Genomic DNA, 23,540 nt, shown 5'->3' on the forward strand with positions numbered 1-23,540 from the left:
ATATGCTCTGGACCTGTCCCAACATACAACCATATTGGCATACGGTGACAACTCTGCTGCAGAAAGGTGCTGGCGACGACCTACAGCACACATAGGAGGCATGTCTCCTAGGCCTGTACAAGAGAACAAAACATAACAAGGTCACCGCTAGGTTCTGGGACCTAGGGCTCATTACGGCTAAGAGGTTACTTACTAAACGTTGGAAGAGTAGTGAACCACCACAGGCAAATCACTGGCGCATCTCTTTTGAAAACTGGGCGAGTGCGGAAAGCGTCACCCTCCACAGAGAGGAAACAGCGGGTCTGAGGAAGTTCCCCATAGCGCAGCTCTGGGATAATACCTTCAAGTCCTTCCAACGGGCGTGTCTTGATCTGTGAGTGACTTAGATATTCTCCTTCTCCAGGCCCGGCCCGGAAAGTGGGCGGGACAGGGTACCACCCACACCCCCCCAAAGTTGCCTAACGTCTAGCACGTGCGGATGACACACCTCGCCCGTGCCACATGGTAATGCGGCCAACTCACACAACAGTGACCCCCTCCTCCCCCCCTTAGCACGGAACCCTGATGCTTGCTGGCCACTGACGGGCTGGCTCCCCCCCCCCCATCAGAAGACCCGCGCCACACTGGACTCTTGCCCCCCCCTCCCGCGCCCCCAGTCCTGGAACCAAGGATATACTCCCATAGCTGCACACAGACGCACTTCTTGTTTCTTTATTTCTGTTTCCCCCCCCCCTTTTTTTTTCTTTTATTCTTTACACTTCTATTCTTTACACTTCTTTTTTCCCTATTTCTCAGTTTCTTGGAGAGCAGCTCCAGGATTGGTGGGGGCAGGCTAACCTAGCACTCATTTTGAGGCTGGAGGCCCGTGCCAGTAATCCCCCAGCTGTTTCACAGCCATGGGATTGTTGGGTCTACAGTGCGCATGTCGGGCTGGCTGTAGCAAACCACCCAGCCAACCAAACATGCGCACTGCAGGGGCAGCTGTAATCCTGCAGTTTACGACATTCATCCAAGGTGACTTTGCAGAGGCACAGCACCTGTATGATAAACTCAGGCGCCTCGTCACAAAGTCTGCATTTATTTCCATAGTCCTTTCTTTTCCATGGCAGGTAATGCTCCAGTATTGGGATCCCTAACCTTAATCTTAAGAACTGTTCTTTTGTATGGCTGCTGTAGGGTAATGCTAAGTAGTCTTGGGGGATAGCTTCTTGTAATTGCAGAGTTAGCAATCCTTGGCTACTTCGTGCCAAGACTTTTTGTTCTTTAAAAGCGACTTTGCCTTTGTATTTGATTTTACTATATTTTTTCAACTCGCTGCAGTTTATATTTTGGGCCCAGGCAGATGTAGGGTCCAAGGTGTCAAGTGACCTTTGCAGGTAGGCTCTCATGGGTGATCTATTTCTTCCACGTATTTCCAGCCAAAGATGGTGACCCAAGGAGCCCTCCTTCACGTGTTTAAGGATTTGACAGCACCTTACGAAAGCCGCCTGTTTGTTTGACCAGTCCGAACACCAGCCTAATTTGCGCTGGGTAATGAAACTATTAATAATGGTTCTGTAGGAACGAAATACACAATGATATAGTATTTCTTATTGCGTTACTTAAAGAATCCGTCCCTGCAAGTGCATAGAATGCCAGGTATGGGGTTGACATTTCGTTCCTACCGAACCATTATTAATAGTTTCATTACCCACCCAGGTTCTGAGGGTTACAGGGTCACCCCATTACATGTAATAATTTGCGCTGGGGGCGCATATGCCGGGAGATGGAAGTCTCCTTTATAAATCCTTGTAATTGTGGCTTCTAGCTTTACTAGCTTTTCAACTTTGCTAGTAGTAACTTAACTTTGTGAATACCGAAAAGCAGTGAAGCTAGACTTTTGGTCTAAGTTTACCATGGGGAATACCGAAAAGTAGTAAACTTGCGCAAAGGTGTAAGTTTACCTTCGTGAATCGGGCCCAGAGTTTTTCACTCCGTGTATGTGAGTAGATTCTTTATTAAGATATGTGACAAGTAGACAGACAAATACAGAAACAGCTCTGGATACTGTCATATCTGTGTTTTAGTAAAATATACTCATAATTCACACATTTTGTTTTTCAGTCATTGGTCATGATCAGCAAACTACCTTATGTTGCATTTTTTCATACGGTGCTGAAGCAGATTGCCCCAGAATACTTCGAGAAAAATGAACCTTGTCTGGAAGCAGGTAAGACTCAGATTCCTTCTTTGATTTTAGAGGGGGGAGGAGCAGAGCATTGAAAGAGAGGTGTGACAGTACATGAATGTTTTTAGAACAAATACTGTGCTAACTATATGGTGTAGTCTTGCTTTCCCTATTCATTTTTTATAATTAATACATTTATCTTAAGTACCAACATTTAAAATCAATTTTTAGACAAGGCTGTACATATTTGCTAATTTGTCTGTTAATGTTTATTATTTATTACTTATTTACATATGGCTCAATCATATCGCAATGAACAAATAGCAAGATACAATCATTGACAATGTGTAGAGGCACAGCAGATTAGGGCTCAGTCTTAACTTTTCTGGGAGTTGAATGCAGATTCTTCGAGCTTGGAAGGGGAATGCTTGTTTCATTGTTTTTTTTTCTTTTGGGATTTAGTCCCTCATCCAGTTATCTGCCAAATACTAATTTGTTTGGAAAACCTGACACCTTAAAGCAAGGACCAGAATCATAATTACTGCAGCCACCCACTGCATCAGCATTTCCCCCCCCCCCCCCCCCCGATGGATGGTGGACCGCTTACTCCAGGCTGCGGCCTACCTCTGACCTGGCTACTCAGTTGGGGGAGCGGGCCGTGGTAGTGCCCTGTGATCACGGACCGCGCCCGGTTGCATTACACCAAGCCTCCGCTGGCAGGATCCCAGAACGGCCACATTGAAGTGAAGGACTTCGGATGGTGAATGAAATAGCTCCTTGACCTTGAGGAGGAGGTAATCCCTTCATTCCTTTGGACTTTCAGTCCTTGTCATGCCTCCCACACCAGCATATGATACCTGCAGCTGCCTGTCACACCAATAGTGTCTTTTCACTACGCGAGAAGAGGACCACCTGCTCTGTCCAACTGCTGTGGCCTAACTCCGGTGCAGCTGTTGCGGTTCAGGGAGCGGGATGCCGTAGGGCCCTCATCCTAATTAAACTGCTGCCATTTGCCCGTTCCCCCACCCCATCACTGCATCAGCTGTTCTGCCCGTTGTCCTGCCTGGGGGGTTGTTGTGAATGTGCGCCGGCCGGTTCAGTTGTTGCAGCTGCTTCCCTCAGATGCTTACCTGCCGCTTCTGGCTTGAGGAGGCATACCCCAGTTTGGAGCTGCAGTGGACACCCCTTGAACTGCGGACAACCACAGGGGACTGTGGTGTAGGGCGAGAGTCTTCAGGTACATGACCTTCAGCAGCCCTCCAGATAATGGGCTTGTCTGCTCTGGCACCTGCCCCTCGCCTCTTCTGGCTGGATGGGTTTGGCAATTTGGAATTTGAGGCGGTTGAGGCGGCAGAGGGGGTTCTAAAGCATTGTACTGCCTCCCCTCTGCCCTATACACGACCCTCTAACCCTATGCCCTCTAGGCCCTTCACCGTTGGCTGCAGTGGAGTGGGGGCGTAGCCCTATAAAGCCTCTTCACATGTGTTTCCGTAAAGCACCATGAACTCTGGATTTCTTTGAAACTTTGGCTCAGGAACGGTTGTCTTCAGTTATGGGGTATCTTCACCACGGCACAGCGGTCCTCCTTTTGCCTCCATCCTCATCCACTCACCCACGACTGACCCCAGCACGGCGAAGAGTACTGGATGAGACCCCCCTCCACTCTGTATCTTGCCCCACCCTTCATGCAGCAGGTGTTGTCTCTCCGGATCCCCAGCTCCGTGGCAAAGAAGTAAGCATATTGTCTCTTACCTTGACATCTACCGCCCTGAAGGTGTGGCGGCTGCTGACTCTCCACACAAGACCTTCCATCTCCTCACCATGTCCTCTCAGCCTAACACTAAGGAGGCCCCGTCGAAGAAGACTGACCAGCCCCACGAAGCACCACTGAGCTCCCAGACTGTGGAAAAGTCAGTGGCAGAAGATGCGCACACCGGCAAAGCCCCTGTTACAAGAGCGTTTCTAGAACATCTTTTTGGAGTTTTTAGAGTGGACTTTGCAACTCATAAACAAGTCATAACCACTGAGATAGAGAACATCCGCTATGATGTGGACAACTTGGGTCAGCAAGTGAATTCTCTTGCGTAGACCCAGGACTCCCGGGAGGAGGCATTGGATGGACACCACCCTGAACGCTTGGAGCTATGTGATAAAAATCAGGAACTCCACTATCAGCTGTAGGACCTAGAAAACAGATCTTTTTGCTCAAACATACGCATCACTACAAGTGTTATCTGGTAACCTGGAGGACTTTGTTATCCAACTTGTTAGACATGTAGCACCTTTGCTTGCAGACCAAGAAATCATTCTTGATCGCACATTGGACAAATCGCCCCGCCAGTACCCCCCGGACCCTGTGGACCTTTCACCAACTCCATCACAGACATCATCTCCCCGCAAGCCATTGCACCCACCAACTACACTCTGCTGGGAGACCTCAACTTTCACCTCAACAACCAACTAGACCCCAACACCACATCCCTCCTGGACAACCTCCACAACATTGGACTCCACCAGATAGTGACCGAACCCACGCACTCAGCAGGACACACCCTCGACCCCCTCTTCACAACAGGAAACTCCATCACTTTCAGCCACACCACCGAACTCCAGTGGACAGACCATTGATGCATCCACTTCACCTTCAGAACACCCACCATCCACAGACACCAGCACCTGCTCCCACGAATAAACTGGACCAAAATCACCGACGACCATCTCACCTCCTCACTCGGCAACACCTCAGCGGAAGACGACAACCCCAACACCGCAGTCCGAACTCTGCACAGATGGATCTCCGACAGCTCGGACACCATAGTCCCCCTCAATAAGAACAACAACACACACGCCAAGAAAGTCAGATGGTTTACCACCGAATTGTGAGAGTCCAGACACACATACCGCCACCTCAAAAAGGCCTGTTAGAACTCCAAATCCACAGAAGCCCACAGCAACTTTAGAGCCATCACCAACTCATCAGAAATACGAGAAAAACAGTGATCAAAGACAGAATCTCCACAGACGCGCACAACAGCAAAGACGTCTTCAGCATCATCAAGGAGTTTGCCCAACCCACCAGTGAGTCTACTGACATTCCTCCCTCACAAGACCTCTGCAACAAACTCAGCAGCTTCTTCCACCACAAAATCAAGAACATTTACTACCGCTTCGACGAAGACAACCAACACACCAAACCCTCACCAGCCACCCCCAACACCCTTAAGGCAATGATTGACATCTGGACAGCCCTCACCACCGAAGACACACTGCAGACGATAAAGTCAATCCACTCCGGGGGCCCCACGGACCCCTGCCCCCACCACATCTTCAACAGAGCCGCCGACACCATCGCACCCATACTTCGCCACACCATCAACCACTCCCTGGCGAGCGTCTCCTTCCCCTATGACTGGAAACACACAGAGATCAACTCCCTCCTGAAGAATCCCTCAGCGGACCCCACCGACCTCAAAACCTACAGACCCATCTCCCTGCTCCCGTTCCCAGCGAAAGTCATCGAGAAAGCCATCAACAGCCAACTCGTCCCCTTCGTCGAAGAGCACAACATCCTCGACTCCTCCCAATCCGGCTTCAGAAAAAAAACACAGCACAGAAACCGCCCTCCTCGCTGCAACAGATGACATCCGCTCCCTCCTGGACAGAGGAGAAACAGTAGCCCTCATCCTCTTTGACCTCTCAGCGGCCTTCGACAGAGTCTCTCACCACACCCTAACACGCACACTCCAATATGCAGGGATCCGGGACAAGGCCCTTGCCTGGATATGCTCTTTCCTCTCCGGCAGAACGCAGTGGGTCAGACTCCATCCTTTCCTCTCGGACCCTACACCAACCACCGGCTGAGTCCCACAGGGGTCCTCCCTCAGCCCTTCAACATCTACATGGCTCCGCTCGCCCCCATCGTCAGAACCCAAGGACTCAACATTGTTTCATACGCAGACGACACCCAACTCATCCTCTCCCTATCCAACGAACCCAACGCAGCAAAACACTACTTTCAAAAAGGCATTGAAGCGATTGCCAAATGGATGAAAAGCAGCTGCCTACAACTCCACACTGACCAAACAGAAGTACCCATCATGGGCCCACACCCCGATGCCTGGAACGACACCTGGTGGCCCCCCACCCTCGGAAGCCCACCCACCCCCACAGCCCACGCAGCACCTAGCCTTGGAATCATCCTGGACTCCGAGCTCATAATGGACCGCCAGATCAACTCAGTCGCATCCTCCTGCTTCCACACCCTCCGCCTCCTATGTAAGACTTTTTTTTTTTGCAGAGTTTTATATAGCGCGAACTAGACCCGAACTGAATCAGGTATCAGAGCGCTTTACATAGCACCAGTTACGTTACATGAGGACACACTTTCATTTTAGGCACGGGGAGATTAAGGGATTTGCCCAGAATCACAGGAGGTTTTTGGCGTCGTTACCGAGACTCGAACCCAGATCCCCAGGTCCGAGGTCGAGCGCCTTAGCCGTTAGGCCAACCCCTCTCCCCTTCAAATGGAACCCCCTCGAGCACAGAAAGACCATCACTCATGCCCTCTTCACCAGTAGACTAGACTTCGGCAACTCACTCTACGCCGGAATAAACAAAAACCTCACACCTGCAAGCTACAAAACTTGCAGAACGCCACCGCAAGACTGGTCCTAAACCTCCGAAGACACTGCCATATCTCCCAGCACGTGCGCACACTCCACTGGCTCCCCATTGAGGCCAGAATCACCTTCAAGATTCTCACCCATCCACACAAAGCTGTCCACAACACCGGACCAGCATACCTGAACAGCCGACTCAAATTCCACGCACCTCAAAGGACCCTACGATCAGCCCAGCTCTGCTACGCCGTGATCCCCCGCACCAGAAAGACCTGATCGGGAGGCCGCTCCTTCTCCTTTCCCGCGGCCAGAGCCTGGAACGTCCTACCGCTCCACCTCAGACACACAACATCACTCCCCATCTTCACAAGAAACATTAAAACTTGGCTCTTCGACAGACCCCCTCCTTGATGGACTGGAACCTGCACCTGCCCCCACCCCAGCACCTTAAGACCCTTACGGGTGAGTAGTCGCGCTTAACAAACACATGATTTATTGATTGACCCCAGGACATCCTCATGTGCCTTCATTCATACTGCCAGAAAGGGACCATCATGACTGTGGCCCTAAACAAGTCGGCCATATAATTCGAGGGTCACCTGTTATGGCTCTATCAAGACCTCTCCATGATAACCTTACCACGCCGTAGAGCTCTCAGACCCTTAACAGACTTCCTGCATGATAAAAATATCAACTACAAATGGGGACACCCCTTTTACCTCCAATTTGTCTGGCAGGATGAGATACGCAGTATTTGCACTCTTGAGGATGCACGTTCACTCCTGGACATGCCTACATATTCGGCAGAGGTCCAGGCCTCCCCTGCCTCCTCGGGACCCAGATGTGACTAAATCGGAGTTTCGCCACTCCACTCAGAGAAGGAAGACTAGAATGAATAAACACTCCGAGGATGAAAGCTGTAAAGAGCGGGAGACCCGGTTTGGCAACTGAAGCGTTATAATAGTGCAACAGATTTGGACAGTGACCATTGACCCTTTCTAGTGTAACTTAGAACACCTTTGGCTCCTAAGTGAGGATCCCATGTTTTTATCTTCTAGGTTATTGCTCATAGTCGCACAGTGCTCTCCCCCTGCTTGTTAACATTTGACCTTGTGGTGGAGCTCCATTTCCCCTTGGAACTAGTGATCCTGCTATGTCATCGCCGAAGACATGGACCATTACACCTCAGTAATTGTTGTTTCCAGGGGGGAACTCTCTTGTACTACAATTCCTTAATTCTTTCTCCTTCTTTCCTCTTATCACCCTATATTTGTCTCACCAACCCCTTGCTTTCCCAGTGCTGTCAACTGCAGGCTAAACTCTTTCCTTTTCATATCCAACTAGGGCTTACACTACCTTATTATACATACATGGGTAAATGGTGACTGTCCTCAGTCTATGTTCGGGGTCTCAGTGCTTTGGTGAAACGCCTGGCACTACTGTTCTTTCTTCAGGACATGAAGTGCGACATTTGTTTTATAAAGCGGACACGTCGTACTGGAAGCGCCTCTGCTCCTGTTGGTTCGACTGCCCATTATTTTCTGCCGGACCGGCTAGGAAGGTGGGAGTTCTGATACTATTGGCAACACACTTCTCCGGGCAGGTGACACATGTTCATGCTGAGCCACCCGGTAGACTTTTAACACTGCGTATAGACTTATGGGGACATGGGTTTACTTTAGCAAACGTTTATGCCCCCAACGAGTACCTTGAAGCTTTTATACAAGATGCAGTCGACCGGGTGCTCTCCACGCCGAACATAGATGGCATTATATCAGGGAACTTTAATATAGTGATATAGGCTCAAAAAGATAGGTCTGAGAGACAGTCTGGGGACCTATCTTTTACTACCAGGCAATGCACACAGATGCAGGACTGATAGATGTTTTGAGACACACGCACCCCTTAGATACAGAATACACCTTTTTCTCAGCTGCGCAACAAACATATTGATTTTTTATTTTGATTTTTTATTTCTCATACCCCCCACCCCCCTCCACCCCGATCACAAAAGCTACAATGACAGCTGATATAGGTGCGGCAGCCCTCTCTGACCATTCCCTCATAGTCCTCTGCTTTGTTCTGCTTGCCGTTCTCTCGGCTCCGTGGACTTGGCGACTTTACGTGAAACTGGTCACTTACGAATGCAGACACCTCGGCGACTATCACCTCCTTTCTAGAGGTTAATGACAAACCCTATAATCCCCATTTCGACCCTATGGAAAACCCTGAAGGTGGTTGTAAGGGGGACACTTTATTGCGTTGCCACACGCTTCAATAGAGATAGGCGCGTCAAACATCTTCAATGAGAAATCACAAAGACCAGAAACTGGAAGACTCTCAAAAAAATGAACTGGCTTACTGGCGACCTGTTGCCACTCACCGTGGCACAAAAGCAATTAAAGGCACTGAATATGGGCAGAGCGGATTATGTCCTTCTTCGGCTCAAACAGAACACTGTGTGGGGGGCAACAAGGCTGGCCGTATGCTCGCTACCTGCCATTGTGCGCAGGCGGTAGACAGCAGAGTGACAATGAATGTGAGACCCGAAAGTGCCCCTGAGACACAAGATGAGGGTATTACGCAGGCATTGGAACGATTCTATGACACCCTCTACACAGCCGAAGACCTCTTGACGGAGGACATTGAGGGTTACTTATCTGCTGTCCCGCTACCTAGTATCCCTCAGGTGGCTGCTCTATTGCTTGATAAGGATACCACTGTTGTAGAGATCCTTATGGCCCTACAGCATTTGCAACCGCGGCAAGGTACTGGAGCCAAATGATTACAGTGCTGAATTCTGCAAAGCTTGCAGTACTCTGCTGGCACCCACCTCGATGCACCTCTTAAACACTTTCAGTGCTATTGGCACCTGGTCGGAGTCGATGCAGTTCACCACTTTTATTGTGATCCCCAAAGCCAGAAAGGACCCTACACACTGAGCCTCATACCGCCCAATCTCGCTTTTAAACATTGACGCGAAGATCATTCTTTACAGGTATTCTGGCATGCCGACGTGCCCCAAATTTATAGGGACTGATGGACCCTGACAAAACTGGATTTATTCCAGAGCAGAGTTGTAGCTGCAGCACAAAGAGGATCTGACGTTTGCTGGACAAAGTGCAGCGCTCCTGAGTGCCATCTCTTCTCCTTTCTATCGATACGGTGAAAGGCATTCTACTGCGTCCATTGGCCATATATTTGCACAGTCCTTGTCCATAAGGGTTTGGGTCCACAGCTTTGTCAATGGATTTAGTGCTGCTGTACCTCCCTTAGGGCCAGGATACAGGTTAATGGGATACTGTCCGAGCCTTTTTCGATCACACATGGGACCAGACAGGTCTGCCCTCTGTCCCCCCCCCCCCCCCACCTACTTTTCGCTCTATACATGGAGCCCTTTTGCAGAGCGGATACATGGATTCCCGCAGTTTACGGGCATCCGAATGTGGGGTATGGAACATAAGCTTATGTTATATGCAGATGATGTCCTTCTGACCCTGTCTTCCCCCTCTGCCTCTCAGCCCACAGTAATGGAGGAGCTAGAAGCCTTTGGGCAGGCCTCCAGTTTAAAAACCAACTTACAAAAGTCTTCCATACTCAACTTGACTATACCTACCGCAACACAGACTGATCTTGCATCCCAGTTTCCCTTTGTATGGGTGGAGCAAGGCATACGCTTCTTAGATCTCCATATTCATCTACCCCCCGAATGTATAGTGGCCCGTACTATGGGGTCCTCCTTGTGGACAAGCGGTTGTACTTTCCCAAGTATAGGACATATGGCCTCTTCTGTTTGGGTCGTCTAGCCGCAGTTAAGAAGACACTCTTACCTTAAGCTCTTTACATAATGCAGACATTACCACTTCAGCCTCCCCCTAGAGTGCTAAACAAGCTGCAGTCCCTCATGTGAGACTTTATATGGTAAACAAAAAGGCATGGATGGCTAAACCCTGGGCATATCTTCCACAGGCAGAAGGTGGGCTGGGGTCCCTGACTTACAACGTTATTGTCGGTTTGCCCAGCTGAGATATATGGTGGAGTGGTCCAGCACTGAAAAACATTGGTGCTTTCTCGACCAGATGGTGGACAGCATTCCGATTTGAAAGGTGCCTTGTTTGCATAGGCCCCACCGACACCCGGGAATGTATATCTCACCGGTGTTGCGTGCCACGTTGGGCGTTTAGGACACTGTGCAACTTTGGCAAGGCCTGTCCACCCCTCTGTCTCTGCAGACGCTAATATTGGGAAATCTGGATTTCCCTTCGGGACACAGTGGGTCTGCTTTTGCTGCATTAGAAGAGGCTAACTGCAAACGAGTGGGTGATTTGTACAATGCATATGGCCTCCTTGATTACCCACAGTTCCAACTGGCGTTTGTATTTGTAGAGCGCAACATTCATCCCGAAGGACATCACGGTGCCAGGATAGCATACAATGTGGTGTAAGAGAAAAGTGTATTTGATTGCGGGGCAGGTTATTTTTAATTAATGATTAATCGACTTAGTATCTGGGGAACAGGAAGGTTTTTAGCTTCTTTCTAAAAAGCAGATAGTCGTCTGTCAGTCGTAAGATAAGTGGGAGATAGTTAGATAGAACAGCAGCTAACTTAGAAAAGGAGCGATTTTCCATCCTGACTCTGGTCGTACGTTTGACCTTTGCACGGGCCTGATGGCGCAATCTCAGGTTACGTGACGGAACGTGGAATGCCATTTTGTCTCGCAAAATGTGTCTGCCTTTCTTATGCAAGGTTCTGTGAGCATGGCAGATGAGTTTGAATTTGGCTCTTTGGCGCACTGGCAACCAGTGTACCTCCTTCATGCGTTTGGACTCCCTTCCACAGCTTACTGGCAATACGTCACCATCTGCCAGTGAGTGACACAACCCTAGCTTCGGCCTCATGCTATTCGGGCTCTTATGCCATCTGAGAAGAGGCTCATCACCCGCTTCTCAGATAAACAGATTTTATCTGACATCTATACCTTTCTTGTCACCCGAGGAAGCCATTTAAATCCACTACGTGAGGCTGATGGGAGACCGAGTGCGAACACACCTTTGCAGACAAGGAATGAAGCAATATTCTCTATCGGGCTGAAGCCTCTGCTCTCAACACCCCCAGCAAAAAAAAAATCCTGAAAATTGCTCACTACTGGACTTTACCCCTGTCAGGGTTGCTCAATGGAGCACGACTAAATGTAGCGTATGCTGGCGGAACTGCAGGCAGACCGGTACACTCACGCACATACTATGGCACTTTTTAGGACTCGCTGGTGTTGGAGCGCGAAGCGCTCCCGCCAGCGAGTTCTATAGCCGCCTTGATCCCTGTCAAGGGACTAGCAGCTGTGAACGAGCCCGACACAGAGCTGGGCACGAGCCGACTCAGGTCCGTGAACGCGCGGGAACGTCAACGTGCACGTTCACGCGCGTCACGCTCCTGTCCTCCCGCGTCTCTGCCGAGGCGCGCTCCAGGCCGACTTGCGGTGTGCGTCACAGCGGCCGGAGGTAGGTAAGTGAGGGCGGGGGGGGGGGGCGGCGGGATTTGTTTGCTTGTTTAGGACTTGTGCCCTGCCAGAGAGGTCTCTCTATCTCGCTGTAAGGAGAGCTTTCAAACAGGCTGACCCCGCAGCCATCCGTACCCTGACTTTACCCAGGCGCACGCTGGATGTCCCGTGTTACCACGTCGTGTGTTCTGCGGATGGTGTTAATGACCCTTTTCCGTCACCTTGCATCTCTGTTCTCCAAGGAAGATATCCAGCCGCCACCCCTGGAGAGCAGCTGGCCCCGCGCCTAAACGTGCGAACAACCGGGTCACCGCCCACCTAACCCTCTCGAAGAAAGAGGGATTTCTTAAAACCTAATCTGGTCTTTCCTATACTTAAATCGCCGACCTAGGGAATGCCATCAGCTCTCAGTCACACGGACTTGACTCACTGAGCTATCGAACCAACGCGAAGCATGAATTACGAGGGACGGTGTACGGCACCCCAGGGGCGAAAGCTCAATCAATTTACAACGGGCGGTTGCGGTGCTCCGCTAATGATGGTTCCATTTGTAATCCTTCATGACGCGGCACATCAGCCTCAGACACGTCCTGCCCGCGCGCCAGGCATGTCCGGCTTCCTGTCCCTACCCGATCCCTGGACACTGACCTCTGCGGCCCGCCTGCGGCCAGGGCCCCTCCCTTGCATCCCTCGGAGGACAGGCGGGTGAACTCTCTGGCTGGTGGCAGGCTCTCTCCCACCCGCGTGTGCAGAGACGTCTGAGGGGGTCTCAGCCTACCGCAGGCCGCTGCTCAGGAGGCAAATGGGACAGAACCGGTGGATAGCATGTGGCCCACCTCGCCTTCTCAGCACACACGAGGAAACGTGCACTCTTAGGCATGGCGACCCGTCGTGATCCCACCACAGTCCAGGTGAGAGGCGCCAATACAGTCACTACAGATCGAGATCAGGGGAGTCATCCAGGACACGGCCACCCTCGAAGGGGAGGGAGAGGCTAAGGAGGCCTGGGACAGGCACGAGCGACTTTGAGGAGAGACTACAATGCTGTAACAGACAGTCAATAGACTCGGCCTGCTGGGCCTGGAGGCTGGATCTGCCTTCCCTACACATGCACTGTTTTTCTCAAGTCATGCCACAACTTTCAGACAAACTAGGGCCTTTCCCTCGATGGGCTCCAGTTCTCCCATCAAAAGTGTGCTCTGAAACCAAAGCATCCTTCACACAATCAATCCGGATTTATAAAGCGTGGCAAATCAATCAGATAATGGTGATCAGTAAGGAAGATGAGGATGACCAGGGTGAAAGGGTAAAAAGATGGAAGGTAGCTTGGGCCAGCGACAATAGAAGGACCCCCTTCCTCCAAGTTAAAGAGCTATTTCATTAAAGTTAACAATGACTCCTATACCATCTTGCCAGAGATTACAGTCCAACAAACAGTGTTGAAGCACTGGTGTCCAGAGAACCTGAGACTTTGTGGCCGAAGCCTGAATACTCTTCATTGAGAAACACAGACGTCGAGGTCCGCTTGCGATTTTACGAGAGATCCCGGCGTAGGAAATCCCAAGCATCTCAACTTGACAGCAAATTAAATGTCCAAAACGTCTACGCAGGAGGGTTTTAATTGAAAAGAAAACTGGTGTCTAAGGAGACAGAGGGGCTAGGGGTGAGCTTAGGGATACAAATCCCATCAGGAATTCGGAGCCCTCACAAAGGGAAGCCTTTAGTATCTGACATGGATTGGAGGCTGCCCTATGTATGATTTGGAGCTGAGCAGCGAACTGGAGTTTTGCTAATGCTGTAAAGAATCCAAGGGCCTCAATTACCTTTGGTAATGGTTTACGTCATATACAAAAGATTATTGGGATACATAAAAAAGCAACTTGTTTGCATGGTTTTCTTTCTATTCACAAAAAAAAACACTCACAGGTGAAAATACAGGCAAAATCCAATTGTCTGGGACACCTACCCTGGTCCCTCTGTTAGACAAGTAAGAGGAAGAGTCAACCTACAGCCAATAACAGGCATACAAATGAAACCGACTGTAGTGGGGCCAGATATTCCATATGCAGGATCACAAAAAAACATTCTAAGACATGATTTTACTTTTCAGACATTTTTCAACTACAGAAAGCAGTCCCCTGTTCTTAGCCTCCCTGAAAACTTTGTTGGTTTTTACATTTTTTTTTTTTACTGGATTCTGTCTAGCAGAATGGATTTCAACCTGTACTTTCAAGCCAGATGAATAAGGCATTATAATCAGGCCTGCTGGATCTATGCACCAGGGGAAAACCAAATTATGCAGAAGGGTTGGCTACATTATACAGCAAGAAAAGGAAAAATGTGCTGCATAGTGCGGCACATTGAAAGTATCATTGCCATTTGTAGACCTGTAACACTGTCTGGGCAGAGGGTTCATCTCAGTAGTACCAGTTTGGGAACCCAGTACTACACTCCTTGTCCCGTCGTACAGCACCAAGACGCTTCCAGGCATACGTTCGTGCTTAACTACATTTTTTAAAATTAGTTTTTCATTCAGTTTAACACCCAGTTACAGTAATCCGCAATTGAACGGTGATCTGTCAAACTACGCAAAGGGCATTCCACTGGGAGTCAATACATGCTGTTGCGTTTTTATTAGCTTTGCACCTGTTTAAGCTAGAAACAAAACATATTTTGGATAAAATCTGCATACTATGCGGCACATGGGGGGGGGTCATGTGGCAATTCACGATTATTCAGAAAATGTCTCGGCCGCAGAATTACATAATAAAGTTTAAAGCACAGCTTGGTCCTGGTCACCTTCCCCCTTCTTGCTAAAAACAGTCAGACAGGGTGGTAGCCGTCCAACAAGTTGTTAATAAGAAACATGCAAGGTTATTAGTAGCAGGCAGAGATATGCACAGAACTCTTATGTCCGCTTCATTATCATTTCCTTCCCTGACAATTCGTCTCTTATAACTGGAGCGGTTAATACGGTCTCATCAGCAGGAGACAGCATTTCCTTTGGAGGAAAATTTGCTAATAAATGCCAAATGTTGTGCAGATCCGTAAACATAAGCCAGACAATTACCATGCTTAGCTACTCTCATAGGCATCTATGCTCTCTGCTACAAAACAAAATGCTGAACGCACTTGCAACAAACTTGGCATAAAAATTACAACTTTACTCTGCGAGTGCATTTACTTAGTGTTCGTCCTTTCAGAAGCTTCAGAAACTAGAGTTACAAAAATGCGTTGCTGAGTTTCAAAGGCTAAAAGTGACAGTTATCTAGTCCGTTGGTCAACAGACGTCCCAAACTCTTGTTTACATAGTCCATGTTGCAGCTTTACAAATGTCTGTTATGGTAAGTGCCCTGATTGCAGGTGGAGTGTGGCTTAGGATGAGAAGATTTTTTTTTTACTTTAGCATAACAGGTTTGGATGCATTTAACAATCCACCAGCCAATCTCTGCCACAGAAATGAGATGACCTTTAGGAGACTGTGAGAAGGCAAAGGCTTGCGAAAGGCCTTGGTCCTATCTATAGAATACTTGAGAGCACGCTTGATGCCAAGTGTGTGGAGTACTCGCTCAGCTACTGAGTCAGGTCGCTGAAAAAAGACTGGGAGCTCAACTGTTTGGTTAAGGTGGAATGAGGAGACAGCCTTAGGTAAGGCTTTAGGATTGGTTTTAAGAACCATTCTTATTGTGCACCTTGAAAAAAGGTTCCAGCAGCATTGGAGCTGATAAGTCTAAGAGACGTTGTGGCTACATGGATACAACTTTTCCAGAAAGAAATGACAGAGAATGCCAATGTAGGGGCTCAAAAGGGGGCCCCATAGGCCTGGTAAGGACAATATTGAGACCCCTGACTGGGGCTGGAGGTACCATTGGTGGACCGGCACATTGAAAGCCTTCCATAGAAACCATAATGCATATGTAACAATAGTGGCTAGGTGTAGCCGAATTGATGTGAAGGCCCACCCTAATTTTTGTAAATGTACAAGGTAAAAGATATTGTCTTGAACAGTAGGCATAAGAGGGTTTATGTGGTTTGGAGTACAACGGTGGACAAAACACTGCCAATTTGCAGGATAGCAGGTGTGCATAGCGGGCCGATGAACTTCTCTAAGTTTGTCTATGCATACTTAAGATACATCAAGAGAACTAAACTCTAGGACCACAGGAGACAAATCACCAGTTGAGCTGCTTGGGATCTGGATGTCGGGCTTTGCTGTGGTTTTTTGTGTGAAGATCCAGCCTGTTGGGAAGCTTCTCGTGAGAGGCAATGGACATCTCCTGAAGGGTTGAGAACCATGGTTGTCTGTCCCACATTGGAGCCACCAGGATGTGTGTGGGGGATGTTTGCCTCAGCTTCCTGATCACGTAAGGTATTACTGGGAGAGGAGGAACACATTGCACACAAATATTCCTGGCCAAATCATACACAGAGCACTGCCCATGGACTGGGGGTGTGGAAACCAGGCGGTGAAGGTTGGGGATTTTGTATTTTTGTTTGTGGTGAAAAGTTCTATGCTTAGAGTGTCAAATCTCTGAAAGTAAGGGTGTAGGACTTGTGGGTGGAGTTCCTACTTGTGGGCTTGTTGCTGCGTACTGCTGAGCAGGTCTGCAAAGTCGGTGTCCACTCCCAAAAGACTCTTTGGTTGGAGATGTACTGGAGGTGGATGTCCCAGCCCCATATTCTCTATGCAAGGACAGACGGCTGTTGCTTTTGTAGGTACAAGATGGCAGTCATGTTGTCTGGGTGCACAAGAACTACTTTGCCTCTAATCTGTTGAAGAAAGGGGTTAAAGGCTAGATGAATGGCTAACAGTTCCAAGTGGTTGATTTGGAGACCTCGATGTTGAGGTTGCCACAGACCTTGGACTGCCATGTTGTTGAGATGTACTACATGGCTGGCTAGAGATACATCTGTGGTGATTGTCACCTGTGGAACTAGGCCTGCAAAAGGCCTGCCCTGCTTCAGATTGTTGCTGTTTCACCACAGCAGAGCGTGATGGGTGCTCGCCTCTACCAACACTAGATGTTCTAAGTAACCCTCCGCGTGTGACCATTGGCTTGATAGGCACTCCCAAAGCAGGCACAGAAGGCGGCTATCGTGGGGCGCTATGGAAATGCACAAATCCATTCCCGGGAGGCGCATTTTCGTGCAACCTGGACATGGACGGAGCGGCTGAAAAAGTGTTGTGGTTTTCAGACGAGGTCCGTGCTAGACAGAGATGAATGAGAAGTCCTTGTTCTTTCTCCTGGCTCTGAAATGTCAGAGCTGATGATCTCTGGTCTGGGTTAGTGGGCCCGACGACCAGGTGAATCACCAGATTCTCTCTTGGCACCAAGCGTGCCCACCTTACAGAAAATATCAGATATTTCCGAAGAGGATTTGTACATTCTGCAGTGGGACCCCAGTCTGTCTAGTCTCCGATGCAGAGTTTGCTAGCTTCTGAAAGCAGAGCAAGAATAGCACCAGCTCTTATCGTGCTCCAGCGAGATGCACAAGTTACAGACGGTGGGGAGATCGGCCCAGGGGGTATTTGGAATGGTACTGAAGGCATCTTCTGAAAAGTGTGTTTCATTACCTTATGCGCGTCTACATTCTCCAAAGCTACTCAGGAGTCCGCACTTCCTGAAGGGCAGAGTGGCTGGTTGTTGGACGACAATGAACATTAGGAGTGGAGTAGGGCTTCATAAACAAGCATTTGCAACGCAATAGGTCACGCATTTACGCGAGTTTAAGCTATTGGCATTGTAAATGACAATGCCTTTATATTTAGGTTTTAAAAAGCAAAACAAAAATAAAAGGCATGGTCATTTACAATGCCAATAGCTCTAACTCGCGTAAATGTGAGACCTATTGCATTGCAAATGCTTGTTTAAACGTACTTCCTTTTGGGATGGGGTACTGGTAGCAATAAACAATATGTACGACACAGATATTCTAAAATTCCTAAGCTATATCCTTCTGGGACTCCCCAGCCCTTTGACTTACCCCTTGAAGTAGTGTCAAAGTTGAGCAATTACACTGGTTATGGGAGCCGCAAAACAGGTCCTTCTCTCCCAATGGGGCGCTGACATTGTTCCCGAACACTTAGACTGGTTACATAGACTTTGGGAGATACTTGGTATGGATACCCGATTTGCCAAGACGTGGGAGCCCTGTATTAGGTACCTCTCGGAGGAGTTTCGAGAACTAACATGCCTACTATACTTGCGGATCCTCAGACTGACCCAACCCAAGCCACTTCTTACTGCAGATTCCCCCCCTAGTAGACAATGATTTCTTTATAATTTCTTTAGCACAGGCAGCATTCCCCTGGGTACCACGTCCCTCCCTCCCACCTTTCTTTTCCTAGCTGTTGCCATGCCTCCGCCCCTCCCTTTTTTCTCTTCTGAACTGTTCAATATGTTTTGTTTCTGCCCAGCACACAGATTTTTGTAAGTGCTTCAATCACCACCGGCAGATGGCTGTAAGTGGGCAGTTCTTGTTCTCCTTTGCAATAAAAAGATCTTAAACCTAAAAAAATCGCAAAATAATGTATTCGAAAAATAGGAACGGCTGAATATATTACTCATTATTTGGCTCCAAATCGCATACCTACAAAAAGCTGCGATTATCACAGACCAGAGTAAAACTCTGTTTTGCTCCACAAACAATATGTAAAACGCTTAAAAAAAGATTTCTTTTTACTGTCCACTATCCACTGTAAAAATACAAATACCTTTTTGGAGAGAATCCCTGCATTGCAAACTGATTTTATTATTTTTTAATTATTTTATGGAGTGGTTTGGAATTTTCAAGATAAACAAAGTAAGAGTAGACGTTAACATCTCCTGGTTGGTACTACCTCTTCAATCTTTGGAACATATGCAATGATTAAAAATTCTTGTACATGCAGTACAAAAATATAGTTTGATACATAGGTGCATTTTTATAGGTTTTTGAGGGAAACCAGAATATGTACTACAGGCACCCTATGATATGTTGCCCTGACCCCCAGCTATGTATGCAATTCTTTTAAAGTCTATGCACTAATCCAGTTTCGATTCCAGCCTCAATTGATGGGACCACGAGTTCCCCTTCCCCCACTTTTGGTTTATGTCTATTAAGGTCATAGCTCCAAAAATCTGATATACTCAGGTCTCCTCAGATTCCTAGCAATGTCTTTCTCTGGAACTGTTCCATGGCTTGATTATTGTATTCTTTTATTTATGGTTTATTCATTGCATCTTTAAAGTAGGAGGCTGCTGTCAACTGACCTGTTCTATCGCTGCTTTCAGCAGCAGCCCAGCTCAGTACTCTACAACTTCAGCCAGTTTAAGCTGTGGGAGAGCTGTGAGACCGCTCTCCATAGATAAGCGAATGATAGACATCTTCCCTCAGAGTTTGAGGATCATGTGATGGACACCTGAAAACAGTCTCTGTTCAAGGATAGATGTAAGAGTTTTTTTTCTACTCTCTTCTTTCAACCGAGCAGCTACGTGCCATTATTTTCTTATTACAGATACATGATATCAGAAGGGACTGGTAAAATGACATGACAGGAATTTATGCTTATATAATTTGCTTCTTTGTATTTCGGGCCTTTAGAGCAATAGGTTTAGCAGAGAGGGATATTGGCCAACATTGTCTCACTGCTGTCATGAGTTACTCAGACCATGTTTATTAAGAACTGATTAAGAACTAATGCACTTCGGAGGTTCCTTTCACTTCTTCGTAAGTTGAATAAAGCAGACCCAACATTCACTGCTTTGCATAATGGCGAGATAACTTTTGAATGTCACTGAGCACTTAAACTTAGCTTGCAGATGTGGTCATATTTTACCATGCTTACCTTTGTGAAAAAGATCTGAAGGGCTGAGTCCTTACATATCTGCTCCTGACCAAGGTCACTCAACTCTTCAGTGGCACCGAATAGGTTTGCTTATTCTTACTGCAGATTTCCTTGCACTTGGAACGAATAACTAAGATAGTGAGGGAATGGTCAAGGATAGGAGGATGTGGTTTGGGTATAAACAACATTATATGTATCTATATTAGATTGAAAAAGTGGGTGAAGGACACAAGAACTCCATACCAAAAGCACCAAACATAGTTTGCGCTCAATGTGTACTTGTGAAGGTGCTATTTAGATTATAATTATGTTGTCTGTGCTGCTATTGTAGAATCAACAAAATAGCACCAGCATAAAAGAAGTTTCCCAGGCACCTCTTGCATTATTAAAAATAAGTATCTTTAACACATTGGCATCTGAAAAGTGTTTATTTACTTTCCCTTATGTTATGTTATGTTATTGAAATGCTTATAAAGCGCTCGAATGCCGAGGTGTCTTGGCGCTGGGGTGTGTAAATGAGGCAGGGCGTGGGGAAGGACTAGCCACTAACCGGCATTAAACCGCCGAGATTTTAGGATATTCCTGAACGATAGAAGGTTCGGCTGCAGTCTCAGGGCAACTGGTAGTTTGTTCCACAGTTGGGCCGCGCAGCAGGAAAATAGACTGCCCCCCCACCCCCCATCTGGCTCGCCTGTACCTGGGTACACAGATCAGGCCATGATTGGCCGAGCATAGGTCATGCGAAGATGTGTAAAGCCTTAGTCTGTTCTGACAGTCATTCGAGCCTCCCCCGTACTGTGCTTTATGCACCAAGCAGAGTGCTTTGAACTCAATTCTCTGATGGACAGGGAGCCAGTGTAAAGTTCTCCTGCCCTGAGTCGTGGGATGGCGGTTCGGAAGCTTTAGAATCAATCGAGCGGCAGCATTCTGCAGTGATTGAAGTTTGCTAATATGGTACCTATCGATGCCCAAGAACATCGCAATGCAATAGTCCACTCTGGACATAAACGGGGCAGCCATAACTGTTTTCTGAAGTGCCAGGGGGATGAAAGGGAAGATTTTCCTCAGGGTCTTAAGTAAGAAAACACAAGCTGATGTTAAGCTGTTCACCTGAGCTGACATGTTAAGTTTGTCATCGAGGATGACTCCCAAATTCCTCACTTTCTTTACGGGTAAGGCACATTCCCCGGCTTCTGGCGGCCACCAATGATTGCCCCACATCGGCAGTCCATTGCCAAATTCAATCACTTCTGTTTTGTCCGTATTCATTTTTAAAAAGCTCCGACTCATCCACTCCATGACGTCTGTCAAACAAGCATGGAACCCTTTCGCTGTTAGCTCAGGCTTATCTGAGACGGAAATCACCAGCTGTGAGTCATCAGCATACGACACAAGAGTAAACCATGCTTCCTTGCTAGCCTGGCCAGCGGCCTCACGTAGACATTAAACAGTGTTGGCGACAGGGCTGAGCACTGCGGTACGCCGCAGGGTAGATTCAAACAGTCGGGATGTAGACCGTCCCAGTTCAGGCTTTGTTTCCTGTTGTTTAAAAAGGAGGAAAGGAGGGCAAGGGCCACCCCGTTTATTCCAATCTCCTGTAGTCGCCGCACCAACACCGTGTGTCGAATGCGGCAGACAAATCAAGGAGCACAAGAATGACCTCCCTCCCCCATCCACTACTGTCCGAATTCCCTCCGCGGCAGCAATCAGGGCAGATTCAGTAGAGTGTCTGGGGCGAAAGCCATTCTGGGATGGGTCCAATAACCTGTTGATGTCCAAATATTCGGTTAGAGTTTTATTAATCGACCTTTCCAGAATCTTGGCTACCAAAGGCAGCCCTGAGATAGCTCGATAGTTTCTACAGTCAGTGGGATAAAGGGTGGACTTCTTCAGAATTGGCCTAATACTAGCTGTCTTCCAAGCCACAGGGTAGATGCCAGATATCAGGACTTGGTTAATCAGAGAGGTAAGGGTCTCACTAATCCTCTCCGCAGCCAAGTGCATAATGGCCGGTGGCCATGGGTCATAAGCCGAGCCAGATTTGATGGATCTTAGAATATTTATTACCATCTCTTCTGATAAGGGGTTAAAACATAGCAAATTGCTTGGAACTATTTCTTCCTCCAAAGGTGATTTACTTCTATTTGACTGCGAAATTAATAAGCTGGCCAGGTCGTCATATATAGTTTGCACCTTATTGTGGAAAAAAACTGCCAGCGGTTTGGAGAACGCCTAATCAGGCTTAAACCCACTACCCTGCTGAGGTTTAGTCAGAGAAGGCACGGATTTAAAAAACTCCTTTGCAGAGTTTCCGGCTTCCTGAATTTTCAAAGTGAAATACACCCTTTTGGTCGCTAAAATAGCCTCCTTGTATCTATTCATGGCTTGATTATAAGCTTCTTTACTGATTTTGCTGTACTCTACCCTCCAAAGGTGCTCGAACCTTCTGCATTCAACTTTTAGTTGTTTAAGTTCGGGGCCATACTATGGCCTCCCCGAAGGGCGCCTGTTTGCTATAGCGGTCTGCTCCGGAGCAACACAATTTACCGCTCCTTGAATCCACTCATTGAATTGAGTAGCGGGCAGTTCATTATCCTTGTCTAAGGTTGGAGGGAGATGGTCAAGGGCCACTCCTTGTTACCTTACGCCAGTGACGAAACGTCACCTTGGTAGCTTTATGAGAGGGACACCTCCCCAGTTCCCTGGCCCTAACCTTAAAGAATACTGCTTTGTGGTCAATCCACAGAAGTGCCTCTGCATCACCTGGTGAAATATGCGGGTGGTTCGAGAAAATCCCATCTAAAATATGTCCTCCTAGATATGTAGGTTAAGACATAAGTTGATGCATGCCATGCGCTTCCATTAGATCTAGGAGTTTACCCGTATCTGGGTTAGTAGCCAACTCCAAGTGAAAGTTGAAATCACCTAGGATTGTAAAATACTGGTAGTTAATGCAAGATTCCATGTAGTACATTAGGGCTGTTAGAAAGGTGGCTCTAATGCCGGTGGCTGGTAGACCAGTAGGCCATGAAGTACAGTCTCGTCCTTAAGTCTAACACAAAACTGCTTAGCTTCCGTCTGAAGATCGGCCACAACTTCCGTCTGCACCTTCAGGCCATCCTTGTATAGAATGGTGATAGCGCCTCCTCTACTGCCTGGTCTGTCGTGGTTAAAAAAGGCATAGCCCGGGGTAGGGCGACATTCCAATCCGGGATTGAGGTTGTGTCTGTCCAGGTCTCCGTTAAAAAGACCAAGTCGGGGCTATGTGTATTCAATAGTTGTTCCAGCTCATACTTATGCTTAACTACGGAGCGAGTATTCAGGAGAATACAGAGAAGCCTATTTACTGAGGCAGCAACCTGTTCGTTGAGAGCGGGAAGTGTGTAATTAAGTGGCCGAGCACCCTCAACATGATCTCTACGCATACA

General features: G+C 48.0%; 1 protein-coding gene across 2 annotated transcripts in view; it reads left to right on the forward strand.

Annotated features, from left to right (window-relative positions):
• Positions 1-23,540, forward strand: part of DENND6A (DENN domain containing 6A) — a 412,594-nt gene that overhangs the window by 224,808 nt on the left and 164,246 nt on the right. For both annotated transcript variants that reach the window (XM_078661568.1, XM_078661567.1), the window contains exon 6: positions 2,104-2,209. In XM_078661568.1, the coding sequence (XP_078517694.1) occupies positions 2,104-2,209 (106 nt within the window). The remainder of the gene's footprint in view (positions 1-2,103; positions 2,210-23,540) is intronic.

This window comes from Lissotriton helveticus, chromosome 9, assembly GCF_964261635.1.
Source record: "Lissotriton helveticus chromosome 9, aLisHel1.1, whole genome shotgun sequence".
NCBI lineage: Eukaryota > Metazoa > Chordata > Amphibia > Caudata > Salamandridae > Lissotriton > Lissotriton helveticus.